The sequence below is a fragment of the Peromyscus eremicus genome, chromosome X (genome assembly GCF_949786415.1).
Source record: "Peromyscus eremicus chromosome X, PerEre_H2_v1, whole genome shotgun sequence".
Lineage (NCBI taxonomy): Eukaryota > Metazoa > Chordata > Mammalia > Rodentia > Cricetidae > Peromyscus > Peromyscus eremicus.
The window spans coordinates 53266913-53285020 of record NC_081439.1 but is presented as its reverse complement, the minus strand read 5'-3'; the positions used below and the strand labels follow the sequence as shown (position 1 = coordinate 53285020).

Genomic DNA, 18108 nt, shown 5'->3' with positions numbered 1-18108 from the left:
GTATTTCTCTCTCTCTCTCTCTCTCTCTCTCTCTCTCTCTCTCTCTCTCTCTCTCTCTCTCTTGCCTGAAGTTAGAATCACCTACACCACTCCTGAAGTTAGAATCACCTACACCACATTAAAATCTCTATAAGTAGCCGGGCGGTGGTGGTGCACGCCTTTAATCCCAGCACTCGGGAGGCAGAGCCAGGTGGATCTCTGTGAGTTCGAGGCCAGCCTGGGCTACCAAGTGAGTTCCAGGAAAAGGCACAAAGCTACACAGAGAAACCCTGTCTCGAAAAACCAAAAAAAAAAAAAAAAAAAATCTCTATAAGTAGCTCATGTTTCTTCCTCTCCTCTTCAAGCCTTCTCCTACCTTTCAAAATGCTGAGGTAAGTTTACCACTGAGAGGGTAGTTTACTTCCCGGAAAGAACCTGCTCCTTTCCATGAATGGATGTTTCTACAGGTAAAAACTGATCTTCACATAATTTGCTTTCTGAAAGTACCCCTTTCATTTGCTCTCATACATGTTGTGCGTATGCACCTTTTAAATATTTACACATTGTTGGAAGCTTTAAGTATACACTTGAAGGCCCAAATTAGGTAGACAGGAATTTGGAAAACTGCCTATTTCTATTGATAATAGTTTCTGTAGATGACCAATCCTATATGTATAGCTTCTGCATAGAAAACTAGAGGGGACTGATTTTGATTGCTGAGTGTTGGAAACTACTTTTTGTCTTGGTCTTTAAGCACAGAGCCTTCTATTGTACCTTAAATGTAGGTTCAAGCTGGGGTACACCCTTAGGTAAATGTGTCAACAGGCGTCGGCAAATTCATCTTGAGGTATAGCACAGAAATTGTTCCCAGTCAGTCTGAATGTGTCTGTTGTATCTGACTGGCAAGTGCTTATGAGCAATACTAGCTTCAGTCTTTTGTTTTGCCATTTTATGTTAGAGCATGGGCATTGTTGAGATGGGATTTTGAGTAGCCTGGGATGGCTTCAGACTCATTATGATGTAAAATATGATCTTGAATTTCTTATCCCGCTGCTTCATTTCCTGAGTTCTGGAATTACCCGTGTGTGTCACCATGACTGGTTTATGTGGTACTGGGGATAAACCTTGAACTTCGTGCTTCTTATAACTGAGCTACTTTCCAAGCCCCCATTTTTTTTTTATTCTATACAAATTATTATCTGGAGTCTGAACATTAGCTTTCCTCTCACAGAGAGTAATATCTTTTAGATTTTTTTTGCATTCCTTACCAAAAGAGCACCATGCCAAGGACAAAATCAGTAGACACCACTGTTGTGTCCTCCTAGCATATGAGAACAATTTAGCTTTTCTTTCCCCCTTGTTTCACTGAGTGGATGCTTGCAAAACTGCAATTGTGGGCGCCCAACAGTGAGCCTAAGCAGGGTTTTTCTTTTGTGAGACAGAGTCTCTATAGCTTTGGCTATCCTGGAACTCACTATGCACACCAGGCTGCCTCGAACTCTCAGAGATCCCCCTGCCTCTCTCTCCTGAGTGTTGGGACTAAAGGCATGCATGCCCTGAGCCTGAACATTTTTAATGTGGAATCCCTTAAGGAATGGAAAGAGACACCCAGTTCCCATTTAGAAGGTAGTGACTGAATAGAAGTAGTTACTGGATTCACTCAATTTGTATTTGGAAATAATTTCTTCTTGTCAATCTTCTAACATCATGCCTAGTAGTCGTTCATGTTTCTGAAAGGTAAATAATATAAATAAATGAATCAATGATGATAGTAGTAGTGATGGTAGTATAGTAGTAGTAGCAGTAGTAGTAATAGTAGTAGTGATAGTAGTAGTAGTAGTAGTAGTAGTAGTAGTAATAGTAGTAGTAGTAGTGTAAGAACCACATTTTCCTGAATGCCAGTTGTATTCCAAGGATATATGCTACCATGTACCTTATTTCCTTTCTTAGCAGCACTGTGGAGCACATTATGAACCCAGTTTGCAGATGGAGTAATTGAATCTCTTTCTTACTGTGACACTTACCAGTGTTCCCTACTAGCTCAACCTGTGAAGTCTTATTTATATTGCTCAGTTTACCAGTCTCCTCCAAAGCAGTATCTTATCAGAGTTTTATCCTTCCATGTTAGACATACTGGAAAAGAGAAAGAATGACGGATTTTGAGATTAAATAAGTGGGTTTATGTGACTTGTGACATGGCATGTCAGGGCACTTACTGCCAAGTCTACACATGTGCTGCCCCCACCCTCCCAATTAATCCATACATGAAAGAACTGGGTTTAAATCCTAGTTCCATGGTAAAATTGCCTTTTGACCTCAAGTTAATTATTTCATGTTACTCAGGTTCATCTTCTTCATCAGAAAAGTAAAAAGGATGATGATTGTGTTCATAAATTCTTTTGTGCCCTGTTTACTAGGGACTAGAGATATATAGATGAATAAGACTGTAGCTGAAAGTTTTCTTATGTCCCACCCGGTCCGCAGCCACTCAGACCCAAGTAAACACACACAGAGGCTTATATTAATTAAAACTGCTTGGCCATTAGCTCAGGCTTTCTACTGACTAGCTCTTACATTTAAACTCAGCCTATTTTTGTTAATCTATATGTCACCACATGTTCTGTGGCTTTACCTGTATGCCATTACATGCTGCTCCCTGGATGGTGGGCTGGCATCTCCTCACTCAGTCTTCCTCTTCCCAGAATTCTCCTTGTCATACTTCCTGCCTGGCTACTGGCCAATCAGCATTTTATTTATCAACCAATCAGAGCAACACATTTTCACAGCATACAAAAAGACATTCCCCCATCATAAGACATTATCCATGGCCTTATGGATTTCTCAGTCAAGTCAGACATTGAAAACAGAGAATTTTCACATGAATTACAAAGCATGGAGCAGGCCATGTGTAGAGTTGGAGGAAAGTTGAGTGTGGTTTATAGGGCAAGTAGCAGTTTATTCAGACCTAGAGTCACTTTGGGTGGAGAGAACAGTACATGCAATGTCATGGAGTCATTAAAGAGCATGATTTGTATGTGAAGTGTTTTGTACCTACAGGCCATAAACTATTTGGTGGTGGCTGGAGATGCAGCTGGAGTGGTGTGGATGAGGCCTAGGATCCTAAGCTGCTATATGATGCTAAATGGTATAAAGGCTAAAGAGGGAGGATGTCATGTACTCTGTTACCCACCTTAAGAAACTTGTACATGACACCCCAAGTGTTAGGATAAGAATGGTCTATTGAAGGGTTAATGGATGGTTGAGTTCTTGTATTGGAAGCAGAAAGGATTGGCCCCTAAAAGGCTGAACATACTGAAAGGAGTACTGGGTAGTTAACCAAAGAGCATCAAGATCTGCAATTATTTATTTATTGAGTTTCATTTATTTTTACAGTCTAAATTTTGAGAGAGGATCTCACTGTGTGATCCAGACCAGCCTTGAACTTGACCTTCTTGTGTGTATACCACCGTGTCTGTCTGAACTGGGTATACATCTTAGCTCGGTGATCTAGGTCCTTTTTGACATTGAGTAAATTGGTATTTGCCAATGGATCATATTGTTTTAGATGGCATAGTGCCATAGGTACAGACCTGGAGCTTAAGCAGTGTTTCTGATTTTGAGACAGTAGGCCAATAGTGCTAGTGTTATTTAATGGATTATGAAGTTAAGACTTAGAGAGGGAAATTGATTTCTGAGAGTCACATAGCTAGTAAATGGCATAACTAAGGCAATACCCCAGATTTTAAGCTTCCTAGGTTAATGCTACTTTGACTTACCAACTTGCATGACCGTCAGCCATTTTACCGCTCAGATTCCCCTCTATGTAAGGGCTGCTGCAGTGAGGGAAATTAGTATAAAACCAATGCAGAAAATAAACAAGCAAGTAATCAAAAATACCATGTATAGTATGTGGTTTATTTTAAGTGTTAACCAAACCTAACCTCACTTTTGGTGTTACGTTGTCCCTATTGAGATCAGAGAGGAAAACCAACAATGGAGGATAATGTAGTTTGTCTATGGCCACCAACAAGTTTGGCAGATTTGTTTTCCTGCAGGACTATTATGAACCACACTACCCCATGTATATCAAATATAAAAATGTTGCTTTGATTAATAAACACATTTTCTTGTTTCCCCACTCTTTTTCTACCTCTGGAGAGACTGTTTTTTATGGTTTTTGATATCCTGAGGGTGTGCACTGCCACATTCAGTAGGAAGCTTCTATACTCAACTTTTCTCACACATTCTAAGGATGATTTCAGATAGCTGCTTATGCAGTTGCAGCTTCCCTTCTCAGAAGCCTCATGAAAATTTTATTATGTATACTTAATGCCATTTGGGCAATCCATTTCTCCTGCACTGCCCTTAGATGATGTGTACTGGACTTCCTATTGAATCTGCTGTGCTTGGGAAAGAACACCCTGAGCATTTTCCCCTGGTCTTGGCCACTTATGCTTAGAACAGTGAGAAGCCATCTACCATGTTATTGCAAGGTTTGAAGGTAAAGCTTCTCAGTGAGTCAACACATTGCTCCTGCTGTCTTGGTCAACATCATCCAAGTGACCCTGAGGATACTACAGGAGATAGAAGAAACAACTGTGCATTTTTACTAAGTGTCTGTTAATGCTTCTCTCCTACCAGGGACCCGTGGACTTAACTTTGAAATACTGCGTGAGAAGGAAGACAGAGTCGATTGACAAGAGGTTCTGTTTTGATATAGAAACTAATGAGAGGTGAGTTGTGATGCTGGGACTTTATGGGGTCACTGTGTACCACCATGAGTTTGGCTGGGTCTTGTATTTTCCTCTCTTATTCCTTGTTGCTGAAAATGAGCAATTTATATATAGGCCAGTGGTAGTCCTGCCCCTCAGTCTGCCCTTCACTAGGGTCTCTGTTACACCAGGTCCAGGGCTGGTTTGTTTGTGTTTTTGTTTTCTGTATATCTCTCAACCACATTTCCCTCACTGTCTCTGGACAGAAAAAATCTTTCCTAGAATTTCATTTGCTGTCATATATGCAAAAATTTGTTTTTTCTCAATAGTGCAAAACTGACAGAATAATTATGCTTGTTCTTTTTAAGACACTGTTAGTATAACTTAGGAAGTAGATTGACACAATTTTTAAAAGAAGACAGAGTGAAGGGTAGAGGTGGTATTGGGGATTTTTTTTCATACCTATTGTAAAACAATGCAAGCTTTTCCTACTTTGACAACATGTATGTGAACTAAAATAGTTATTTACCCCAAATATTAGAACCACTGCTAGCAAATTTGGGACATGATTATATTGTTTTTCTCCAATGCCTTCTTTGTCTCTCCTCTGAACATGAAGAGTTTAATGAAGGATAATTATACCTTATATTTTTTAAATTGAAAATAGATTTTTTTCATATAATATATTCTGGTTATGATTCCCAGTCTCCCAGCTCATCTCAGATCTTTCCCATTTCCCCACCCATCCAAGTCTATACCCTTTCTTGCTCTCTCATTAGAAAACATACAGGCATCTAAAAAAAGAAAAAAATAGATAAAATAAAAACAAACAAACTTGAATAGGACAAAACAAACAAATGAACAGAAAAACAAAGAGCCGAAGAAAAAGCACAAGAAACACATAGACTCAGACACACACACACACATTGGCAAACCAGAAATCCCCTAAAAACACAAAATTGGAAATCATAATATATAAGCAGAAGATACCTTTACCCTTTAAAATAAAAGCATTTGATATTATTTTGGTGATAAGCATGCTTTGTGGTTAAGAAGTTGGTCCAAAAGTCAATGAATAAGCTATGTGATTTATTTTTATCTGTTTTTTTCTATATACCGGGCACTGGGTAATAGAGAAGAAGTTAGTAAAATAATCAGATTGCTAGGAAGGAACTTAATAAATTATAGTATCATAACCACTAGGGACTGATATCAACAAGATCAGTTAGACTGAGCGATTAGGACATTTTTTCTATCTAGAAATAAGTAACTGTCTGTTGCCCTATTTAAAGATTGGGATATTTTTGGACCTTCATGATTTTGGTTTGTGGGTTTATGACTTTTTTTTAAATAGATGATCCCAGTCAAAAGGACTGTGATAGTAAATATTGCTATCAGTAACCACATTTTCCCGATAACATCAGCCCCTGTAAGATGAGACAAACAACTGTGGACTCTGACTTCCCTGTGTGAACCTGTAGCATCTCTGCTTCTTCAGCATCAAGGTGCTTAAAAGTGATCAAATTTTCCACATCTGATTCCATGTTGATTCCCTTTTTACCTTAAATTTGCCAGCTACCTGTAAATAATATCCCTAACTCAAAGCAATCACACTTTGGCCCTGGATGACAGACTGGGTCACTTTCTTTTTATATTTCTTGCACGGTGTGCTATGCTTGGCTCATTGTAGGTAATAAATTTGTTGTTAATTTGTAGATATTTTTTTTCTTTCCCATAATTCCAAGGAATTTTTAGAGTAGAACCTGGGAATTAAAGTTATGATGCATCTGTGACTTTAGTTACCATATTATTTGCACTTTAAAAACCATTGTCTTATTGAATCCTCTCACCTCATATTATACATGAGGACACTTTTGCTGCCTGAGGGCCCAGCCTCCAACAGCGCAGGGCTGTAAGGGAATCCACAGAGTCGGTGTACTAGACTTTTTTATTTGAGGGGGTAAGGGGAAAAAGACACTCACACACTCTCTTGATAGTTTCCTTCTTTATTCTTCTTCTGTATTCTCTTCTTTATTTTCTGGTAATTTCCTTCACTCATTCTTGATGATGTTTTCCTTCTAACTCTATCTCTATTCTTTCCCTTATAGCTTATATACCCCAGCAAAATCTTTCAGGCAATGTTAAAAATCACAATATGGTTGCATTCTATTTTTCAAGTGAATGATTACAATGAATACAAGTAAAAATCAGCATGTTTTCCACATCCCTTACATGATTAAACATTTTACATATTACAGGTGAAAAACAAATTATCTCAAAAAACCCACATACATGCATGCCCAAGCAACTTGTTGTATATTAATAGTGTAGGCAAGCAAGGTATTCTTCTCAGTCATGTCTTTTACTGGCAGGCTGCATTTTGTGGTTACAAAGAAAGTGCCAAGCACTTTATTACTTCTCTTGAAAAGTAATCTTTTAAGGATTCTTAAAGGAATCACAAACCTAAACTTTTATACATGAAAAACAGTCAGCTCTACTTTAAATCTTTAGGGGGCATACACACTCATCAATAGTTTATATATATATATATAATCAGGAGATTGAGGGCAAAAATTGGTACAAGGAATTAATCATTACCTTTGGTCATTAACCAATCCTAGCAAGAAAGGCATGTCAGCCAATGATAATTGGGCTGCTTTGTTCTTGTTCCCTGACCTTAAAGAGTTCCTCATTCAACTATGTGCCTTTCTAAAACTTTAGATTGTCTTCTTGGATTTTTCACCTCAAAGTATTTGACAAAAACATCTTAATTTAACTTTAAGTTATTTTCAAAGCTTTGTTTCAGCTATGGTGCACTACAAATCCTGTGAACACATCTCCCAATATTAAAATTAAAAGAATTTAAGCTAGCTGGGCTACTGGGACTCAATTATTTTTCATAATCATTAACCTAAGTCACAGTCTATATGGCTCCTCAATATAAACTCATGTGTTCAAGCTGTGTGACACTTCCATGTTTTATTTTTATCCTCAAAATTCTATTTAAACTAACATTATTGTTATCAATTAGACAGTACAGCTTAGGAAGAAATCATCTTCATAGTAATCTACAGGTAAAAATGCCCAGTAGAATGGGATATTTCCATGAGATAAACACACTACATTACAGGCAGTGAGGCTCTCCCCATACCCACTCATACTATGTCAGATACCAGAGAAAGATGGCAGCGGCAAACATGTAAAGAAGCAAAAAACACTCTGAGGTCTGTGGTCTCAGGGCCTTGCCTATGTGAAATTTACCTATCAGGGTTTTGTTTCCTGGTGGATTGATCCCCTGAAGTCAATTGCCATCTGCTGTTCCTCTGACATGGCTACTGTCAGAACACCAAGCCTCAAATATATTAACTGAGTCTGTAGCAAGGCAGAACCCTGGTCTGTGGGTCTCCACAGTCATTTCCTTTGTTATCTTATGTTGTTATTGATTAGAATAGTCAATATCATAATGAAAACATGCTGACACATCTATCTGCAAGAGGGACTTTGTCAGGTCTGTGGCAGCTACTTCCCTTACTTGTCTATCTGATCTCAGAAGAGCCAGGCTTCCTGGCATGTACCACACACATTAACTCATACTCTCTGGAGTGCCACGCAAAGGTCTCTTAATCCATTTTTTTTCTAGTTCAGAAAGATCGAATAGCATTACAAAAATTAATGTTTGTTCCAATACTTGAAATTGTAGGCTCATATCACACAAGAGTTTGGAGGGTCTTAACAATAATTTTAGCAAGTTATGTTGCTTTCCAAGTGCCTCCTGCCTGTCAGACCCTGTTCTCAGCCCTTTAAGTGTAATTTAGTTTTCATCATATAGAGGAGTAGAGGTTACTACTACTTCAAGTTCATAAAGGAAGAGAAGTAAGCAAAGAAAAGCTAACCAACTTGAGTCACGCAGCTACTAAATGGTAGAGCCGGGGCCCGAGTCCAGGTGTTTGAATCTCTAAGGAAGGCCACCTCCTTAACCATTACACTCTACTTCATATGTGCCATACATTGCCTGTTGGTTCCAGATGGGCAACTGGAACTTCCAGGAGGACAAACAATTTGTCTAAGGTCATAATGAATCCTATGTGAGGGAGCCTGGACTAGAACTTAGTCCTTTTTCCAGTCTCTTGTCTTGTCCTTAATAATATTCTTTGAATTTGACTATTTGTAGCACTAAAGAATCTCCAAATACTTCCCTAAGAGTCGTACATTTATACTTCTAGTCTCTCTCTACGGTCAAAAGTGAGCCTACTGCTAGGGCAGCTGGATTTGATGAGTGGATCCAGAGCGTTTTTTTCTCTGCCTGTCTGTTTCTCATGTCTGTTGTTCATTTGCTTGCTCTCCTTCCATTTGGCTTTGCAATTTGGCTGATAGCTATCTTCATAGAGAGCCCTAGACTTTCCAGTTCCACAATATGTATCCCAAAGGATGAGGTTCTTAGAGAAAGATAAATTTGTAAGGGTCTAGTTTCTAGAGCCAAGTGCTGGCTTTTGGTTAATTTTATCTTAAAGACCATTTGGCTTGCCGGGTAAAGGGTATTTTGAATGAAACTGGCAAGTACGACAGGAATCCCCTGATGTCAGCACTGGGAAGTACTTTCCAGAGTGTGTGTTCCAGCACCCTTAGAGATGAAGAAGTGGCAGTGCAGAGAGGCATGGTGATTAACCCAGCACTGCTGAATGTTCTTGTTACTGCTCTTACATTCTGCAACTCCGAGTGAGGCTGAACGATACAGAAAGCTGAGAGGCAAGCTTCTTAGAATGATGTTGCTAGCTAGAGACTGCACCAAGACTTCAAGCTTGCAGTGATGTGGTCAACCCCAAGTGCTCAGTTTGGTTCTGAAGGTCAGAATATATTATACCAGGTATATCAATCTTTAATGTATCTGGATAAAAACAGTGTCGTCCGTTCATTGCTTTAATACCTAAGAATGGGTTATACATAAGCATCAGAAATTTCTTTCTTAGAGTTCTAAAGTTGAAAGTCCAAGATCGCCGGGCGGTGGTGGCGCACGCCTTTAACCCCAGCGCTTGGGAGGCAGAGGCAGGCAGATCTCTGTGAGTTTGAGGCCAGCCTGGTCTACAAAGCAAGATCAGGACAGGCACCAAAGCTACACAGAGAAACCTTGTCTCGAAAAAAAAAAAAAGTTCAAGATCACAGGGTTAGCAGGTTTGAGTCTGGGAATCTTTGTTTCCAAGATTTCCTTGCTTTTTCATCCCCCAGAAAGAACACATTTTTCTTGCTTTCACATGGAAGAAGGGATAGAAGGGGATGGACCCACCTCTTCAAACCTTTCTATAAAGGTGTTTTGTCACTTCCTGAAGACTCGACTTATTATTATTGTCTAATGGTGATTATGTTTAATATAGGAATTTTTGGAGTGTGTGTGTGGGTATGTATTTATATTTCCAGACCATAGTAGATGGCCAAAAAGTAAATAGAATAAAAAAAAGTTTGGAGTAGTTTTCCACAGACAAGAGGCCTTATAGTATAGATGTTCAGAATCCGGTTTGTGAAATACATTGCATGCATGTATGAAAATGTTCTAATAAAATCCATCATTTTGTACAATGACTGTCCACTAATTCAAATTATATAAAAACAATGAAAGAAGCACAAGATACCATTCTCTCAGGTAAATTTTCTGATTTAAACTTTTCTTTTTGCCACACAGACCAGGAACCATCACTCTGCAGGCGCCTTCAGAAGCCAATAGAAGGCTATGGATGGAGGCCATGGATGGGAAAGAACCTGTAAGTTACCTCAGACTCTCTCTCTCTCTCTCTCCTTCTCTCTCCCTATCTCTCCCTCTCTCTCCCTCTCCCTCTCTCTACCTCTCTCTGTCCCTTCCCCCCTCTGTCTTTCTCTGTGTCTGTGTCTCTGTGTCTGTCTGTCTGCCTCTGTCTGTCTGTCTGTCTCTGTCTCTGTCTGTCTCTGTCTCTGTCTCTCTGTCTCTCTGTCTCTCTCTCTCTCTCTGTCTCTCTCTCTCTCTCTCTGTCTCTCTCTCTCTCTCTGTCTCTCTCTCTCTCTCTCTCTCTCTCTCTCTCTCTCTCTCTCTCTCTCTCTCTCTCTCTCTCTCTCTCTCTCGTGTGTGTGTGTGTGTGTGTGTGTGTGTGTGTGTGTGTGTGTGTGACCTCAGCAGCATAGGTCAGTGTATGAGTGCCCTCTAGTGGTTCCAGTAGGGAATTGGCTATAGGTTATTCAGATTCTAAATTTTAGAGCTAGAAGGAAGGAACTGTCACTTCCTGAACTCTTGTTTACTCCAACTTGAGTTCTGGAGGTGAAGGACTTCCTTAGTACTTGTCTGTCATTGCCTCCAGAGATGGCACCAAGGCTCCCTACTGCAGTTTTAGACTCTGTAGCTATTCCCAAGTTCTTAGGAATGAAAAGTAATCCCTCTTCATATTATAGAATTGATTTGTCCATATAGAAGGATGGACAATAATTGTCATGGATGTAAGTAAGCCTCCATTTAGCATTCCTTTAAAGTGATTTTTATAACCTCTCTCGCATCACAGACGTAGCTGGTTCTCTTTCAGAATTCACTGTTAGGCAGGTAGAGAGAAAAATTCCTTAGAAGAGTCAGAAATGGTTCTAGATCTACAACAAGAAAAGCAGAAATCATTGAAAAGTACTGTCTCTTCAACATCTTTCTAGTAGTTTCTTTTAGTGGCATTTGGCATAACATGAGCTTTGTGTGTTTGAACTACAAATGCCTGGTCCTGGGTTTGCTGTTACATGGTGATGACTTTAGCAAGTTATTTTACTCTCTGTCCCCCAATTCTCTTCTTCTTGTTAATGAAATTTTTTTTAATGATTTCTATTCTGTGTATCTCCCAGGATCACTTTGAACAATCAAGGGGAAACCATCCTACAAACAGTAGAATGCTGTATTAATTTTGGATCGTCCTCCCTGGTTGGAAGGACAACTGTAGGACTATTACAATGTTTGGATCCAGCCTTACCTCCTTACTCTCCTCAAGTGAAAAGCTGAACAGCTCGCCCGTTGGGGAAATGTATTGTTTCTTTGTGTCCTTCGTTCTCTGTGGAGGACAGAGGTATAATGAGGGACGGTGAGACACCTTAGTGGGTCGAGGTGCCTGCCATCGAGCCTGGGACCTCCTAAGTTCAGTTACCTAGTCTCTATAAGGTAGAAGGAGAGAACTGACTCCCATAAGTTGACCTCTGACCACCACATGTGCTGTGACATGCACACCCCTCCCTTAACACAAATAAAAATGTAAGTGGAAAAATTAAGAGTGTAGTAGCCATCTCTGAGATTGCATCTCTAGTAGTCAGAAGCAGAATGAGGTTCACTTCCTGGAAACCTGAAGCTTGGCCTTTCTATGCCTGTGGTGTTTCTCTAGGGGGATGCTAGGAGTAAGACATTCATATGTCCACTCCCTCTCCTACACTTGATCTCCCTTTTAGCTTTCGAAGATCAGAAGATATTAGTGGCTTGTTGTGGAGAATGATTCTTAAGCATAGATCCTCTGAATATACAGCCTCAGCAGCTTGATTGCCGCTGACTTCCCTAAGCTCGTTTATAAAAGTCGCAAAATGCTATACAGTGCAGAAATGCCTCTTACTGAAATCTTCCTGAGAACACTGACATATACAGCACTTTTCCTTTCAAAAAGGAGAGGCTGGGCTTAATTCCCTCAGCCTCACCCCACCAGTGTTGCAGCTTCGTTAAACACCAAACCCACTGAACATACATGTCATGTGTATGCCTTTGCTTCAACTGTCCAAGAGGATCAGGGCTTGAAGGAATATCTGTTCCAACCTTGATTGTTGTATTTATGGGGAACATGAAATACAGAGAATGGAAAGGGCGTGTCCAGTCTACTAATGGCCTATGGGCACAACCAAGACAAGTCTCAAAGAAGCCAACCTCTCCATTCTGGTCTTGTACATAGTTATCAGAGTGCATACTTCGGGATGACTCTGTGACATTCACCAATCTCCTTCAGAAGAACTCCTTTTTTTTTTGAGACAGGGTTTCTCTGTATAACAGTCCTGGCTGTCCTGGAGCACGCTGTGCTGTGTAGACCAGACTAGCCTCAAACTCACAGAGATTCACCTGCCTCAGACTTCCAAGTGCTGGGATTAAAGGCGTGCACCACCACTGCTTGGCCAGAAGAACTCTTGTCTTTCCAAAGAGAAACATCAGTTAGCTGTTTTACTATTAATGCCTATTAGCCATTTTTTTATGTGTTGCTCTACCCCAGAAACACCCTAAGCTTTACCTGAAAAAATGCTAAGGTGAGTCAGCTCCAGCTTCAGCTATGCAGACTGTGTGAACATCGAGTACAGTTCTCAGGGACTGTGTTTTCTAGGAATCTGGGCAAAGAGAACTCTGGTTAACCTCCTTTCCTTTGTTGTTACAGCTCTGGCATCTCTAATGAGTCTGATAATCTAGGGAATGAAATTTAATCCCATTTGCCCTACCTGTCTGTAGTGAGTCACAATAACTGAGCCTTTTTGGTTTCTCTTCTTTTGTAGATCTACCACAGCCCTATAACAAAACAGGAAGAAAGTAAGTAATTGCATTTTATACTCTCCTGACGTAAGTGCAAAGCTGTCCTGGTGACAGTAAATGCTGGTATTGGTGACATGTACCATCCATGCAAATATGTGCAAAATGAAACCTAGCCCTGATTTGAAATTGTGTATTGATTGGATTAGGGAAGTCACTCCATTGAAACTTATGGTGTGAATGGTACTGAGGATACAGAGACTAGATTATCTCCTCTTTGTTCTAGACAGATGATAAAAATTGTGTGCATTTCCGAAGTAGCATTTCATATTTGATATGGCTCATGTTTAGGGTAGATGTGATATAAAGGGCTAAACAGAAACATTTTGTGTTATGGAAGTCCACACCTACCCTGAGCATGGCGTCATTCAATGGGAGGGTGAGAGGAGATGAGCACTTGCCCACCACTACTCTCACCTGTGGCTCTTCCTGTGGCTCTTGAATGTTGGGTAGGAACTTTTTTTTTTTTTTGGTTTTTCAAGACAGAGACAGAGTTTCTCTGTGTAGCTTTGTGCCTTTCCTGGATCTCGCTCTATAGACCTGGCTGGCCTCGAACTCACAGAGATCCGCCTGGCTCTGCCTCCCAAGTGCTGGGATTAAAGGCGTGCGCCACCACCGCCCGGCGGGTAGGAACTTCTTACTATGCTATGAACTAACTCTCCTTTCCTTTCTTCAAAACAGTGGAGCTGAATGAAGTGGGGTTCAAGTTCGTTAGGAAGTGCATCAATTTTATTGAGACCAAAGGTAAGATTGAAACCATCACCTCGGCATGATTGAATTTGGCTGTTCGGCTTTTATCCTAAGGAATCAGGAAGAATGGCATTATCTGTTAGTCAGGATCCATCTTTAGGATGGCAACTTTTTATAAATCTTGTGTTTACTGATCTGTTTGGTGGTTTGACCTGGAAGAATGGAGCCTGAAAATGAGGCAGACTAAAGTCTCATGCAATAGTTAACAGAGCATCGGACAATTTATACTCTGAGGGTTAAGAAAAGTCACATTAGTAAAGTATACAATCACAAGAACAAACCACACAGGGCAAAAACGTGTTTTTCCATAGAGGTTTATAAACAAATAACAATATCCAGTTGTAATGAATAATCTGAAGTAAACTTACTCCTATCCACTACACGCGGGAGGGGCATAAAGACATAATCCAAGGACAATTCTGTGTTTTTGAAGAAACTGAGGTCACAACACTCCTGTTTTCTTACAAGCACTCAGATTTGCTCCAGCACAGCTCCATTTTGGGAATGTATTCCAACAGCTTGTATACTGTACACATTTGTTTAAATTTAAGCCAGTTCCAAACTGGCTACCATCATAGCGTTCCTCATCCAAACGTACATGTATAATTTGTACTTTCCACATTTAGAGAGGAGAAACTCACAGTTCAGTGATAGTTCCATTTCAAACGACCAAGAGCCCAGCTTCTACCACAGTATCATTTTCCTATCAATTTAAAAATTTATGGGACCATCAAAACTCAGGGACATGTCAAATCAGCATGCTTCTTCACGAACCAAATGTCTGTTTCCTTCTCAGGATATTTCGAATGCAGGTAGCTGTGGTGTATGATTCACTCTGTTTTCTTTGAAACTTTGCTTCAGCCTTTCTCAATACAAAAATGGACTTTGGCTTCATATCTTTCATACTCCAACCCTCTCCTCCTTTATATCACTGCTTGAGAGTGATATACGGGGGTTGATGTCACCTCCCTTCCCTTTTAATCACTAGCTCCCTTCCAACATGGCAGACTGTTCTATCATGCCTCCCTATACTATAGAGTGTGTTCTCTTCCCTTCAGACTGGTAGGGGATAGGTACAATCAAATGGAGTCCTGAATGATTTTTGGATATGATTAGGACGGTAGGACTGTTCCTCTGTAACAGGGAAGGGCTGGAGCACTAGAAGAGAGAGGGAGGCCTCTTTGTTGTCTGTGAACTGACACCAGGGTACAGGGCTTCCCTTCTCTGCCTTGGGGAACGTAAAAGCTGGAGCTATGCTAACTAAGATGATCTGGTTTGCTTTTCCTAGGGATCAAGACAGAAGGGTTGTACCGAACAGTGGGCAGCAACATCCAGGTTCAGAAGCTGCTTAATGCCTTTTTTGGTAACAATTTTACATATTTTTAATTGGGAGTGGTTTATATAGAAACAAATGAGACTGAAAGGGAAAGAACAAATTTCTCAGGAAGATTGAGGAAGAATATTTTAAAGTTGAGTTGTAGTCTTATTTTGTTGCTCAGGCTAGTCTCAAACTCCTAGACTCAAGGAATCATTCTGCCTCAACCTCTTAAGCAGCGCCATGCCTGGCCTGTAGAATATTAAAAAAAATGTTTTCAGAGATGAAACAGACAAATATTTTGCACACTTTGAGTCAGAGACCATCATGCATTGAATACATGTCTGTCACCTCTCGTCCCATCCACTCCTCAGGCCCTAGGAAATCCAGTTCTACCACGGCCTCTTTGCTGGAACTTCTCTGGCCATGATGATCATGTGTGTGCTTGCCAAATCCAAGGAGCACTCCAGTCCATCTTACTTGTTCTCCTGGTTGAACACTGTCTTCCTTCTGGGAACTGTCTCCTTACTTGACTCCCGTGATACAATACTCTATTCATTCTTTTGACATTGTGTGTTACTCTTTTGTTGGTGACTCTTCCTGGATCCCCTTTTCCCCTCCTACCTTTTAAAGTTTTAAAAGGCATTTCCCAGGGTTCTGTCTTGGCATGTCTTTACTTTTTCCTCTCCTGAGTGATATTTTTCCTGGATATGGGTTACATTTTCCTTTTAAAAGTGTGTGTGTGTGTGTGTGTGTGTGTGTGTTGTCATCTTTATTGGATGTTGGCTCTTAGGACTTATTGAGTGTCTTAGTTCCACTGAATAAAGGACCATTGAGGTGGGGTTTTTTTTGGTTGTGTGTGTTTTGGGTTTTTTTTGTTTTGTTTTTGTTTTTGTAGGTAATTATTGATTCAAGTTTTTTGTTAGTTTGTTAGACCAGACATGAAGTATTCTCTACTGGCTTGTTTAAACCTGATAGTAAGTCTTGACTTCTCTTGTGTCTTCGTTCTTACTGGCTAGAACACACATTTGAGGCTGGAGAGAGGGCTCAGTGGGTAAAGCAGTTGCCATGCAAGCATGGGAACCTGAGTCTGGGTCCCTGGAACTCATGTAAAAGCCAGATAAGGTAGGGAGCATCTGTGATCCCAGGGCACTTGTACCAGAATGGCTAGTGGAGACAGGAGCATTCCTGGAAGCTTATGGGCCTGCTAGCTTGGCCATGACTGAGTGAAGAAGAGACTATCTAAAAAAGTTTAGATGGTGAGGAGCAGCACAAGAGAGTGAGCTTAGAATCTACCAGCACTTACAGGTCATAGATGATCATATCTTTTCCTCTCAAAATAAATTAATAAATTAATGCTATCCCTGTTATAGGATCCTGTTGATCTGTATTAGTGAGAATCAGGTTATAAAACCATATAGGTGGGCTGGCCATGGTGGTGTATTGGTTATATTGATTATATATGGTGATGTATATTTCTAGCCCAGCTTGGACTATGTAGAATGCCTTGTCCCACAAACCACAGATAGCTATAACAACAACAAAAAGAATTATAAATAATTAGAGAAAATAAATTAAAGTTTCATAAAAAACCAGTAACCTGTTTCTTGACTTGAAATATTTAACAGTATTGTTATAAAGCTCATAAAGTAAAGGTATTAAGTTTGGAATATGTAAAACTCATTTTCCTGTTGTGTGCTTGTGATGGTTAATGTTGGTTTATCAACTTGACAGGCTCTAGACTCACATAGGCAGAACTGTGAAGGATTTTCTAGATTGGATCATTTGAAGGTTGTGACACTTTCCTACACGCTGGGTTACTGACTGCATACAAAGAAAACAGTAAGCTGATCACTAGCATTCGTCTCTTTCTCTGCTTATGGAAATACCCTGAAACTGTCAGCCAAAACAGACCAACAACACCAACACCAGCACACCTTTTCTTCCTTAGGTTGCTTTTGTCTGGATATTTTGTCTGAGCAATAATAAAAGTAACAGTGGTTTATATCATTTTCTCTATCTGATTACCATTGGTTCTCATTTTCTTTGGGGGCCTGTTAGTTATCTTCTGCCTTGACGTAAGAACCACATATTGATTTTCCTTAGACTCATATTCATCTCCATCACATTCTCTGGTTCCTACTATGTATATTGAATGTCTACTATATGCCAGACACTAGTGTTTATTGCTGCCACTTATCTTTATGCATCTTTTTTGTTCTTTTTTTTATTATTCTTGCATATTTCTTTGCTGCCTAGTTTGACTATCAACTCACTTCCATTAAATGCTTGCCCACTGCCACACACTAGAACTCTCCCAGGTACAGGTAGCTGGTCAAGATGATAAGAAATACAATACTCCTCTCTAGAACATGAAGCTGTTATCTGAAAAATGTATTTATAGAATTCTCAGGTAGGTAACATATGCTTTTGAGTGTCTCTGCCCCTGTCTCTACTAGTTTCTCAGCTCTCTAGGAATCTGGTATTAAATACAGTATTTGTGTAAGAAATGAATCTTTCAATTAATTAACTACCTGTATTTGTCAGGGTTCTCATGGGAACACGTAGAGTGTTCATATCTCTATCTATCTCAAAAGGGGTTTTTTAGATTTGTTTATGCAATACCACCTAAGTGGTCCAAAAATGGCTGTTTTCACATTGGAGAGGCTGAGAACCCAATGGATTCTCAGTCAATAAAGCTGCAAGCCTCAGTAGTTCCAATCTGGCACTTATGGTCTGGAGGATTTCTGGAGAGCCATGAGGCTTCAGTTGCTGTTAGAGGGCTGAATGAACTCAATTTTGATGCCGGTGAT

The 18108-nt window shown here is 40.0% G+C and overlaps 1 protein-coding gene across 1 annotated transcript in view; it reads left to right on the top strand.

Annotated features, from left to right (window-relative positions):
• Ophn1 (oligophrenin 1) overlaps window positions 1-18108 on the top strand; it is a 348861-nt gene that overhangs the window by 209249 nt on the left and 121504 nt on the right. Inside the window, exons 11-15 of the mRNA XM_059250481.1 lie at window positions 4621-4712; window positions 10366-10444; window positions 13197-13230; window positions 13912-13974; window positions 15269-15343. Of these exons, the coding sequence (XP_059106464.1) occupies window positions 4621-4712; window positions 10366-10444; window positions 13197-13230; window positions 13912-13974; window positions 15269-15343 (343 nt within the window). The remainder of the gene's footprint in view (window positions 1-4620; window positions 4713-10365; window positions 10445-13196; window positions 13231-13911; window positions 13975-15268; window positions 15344-18108) is intronic.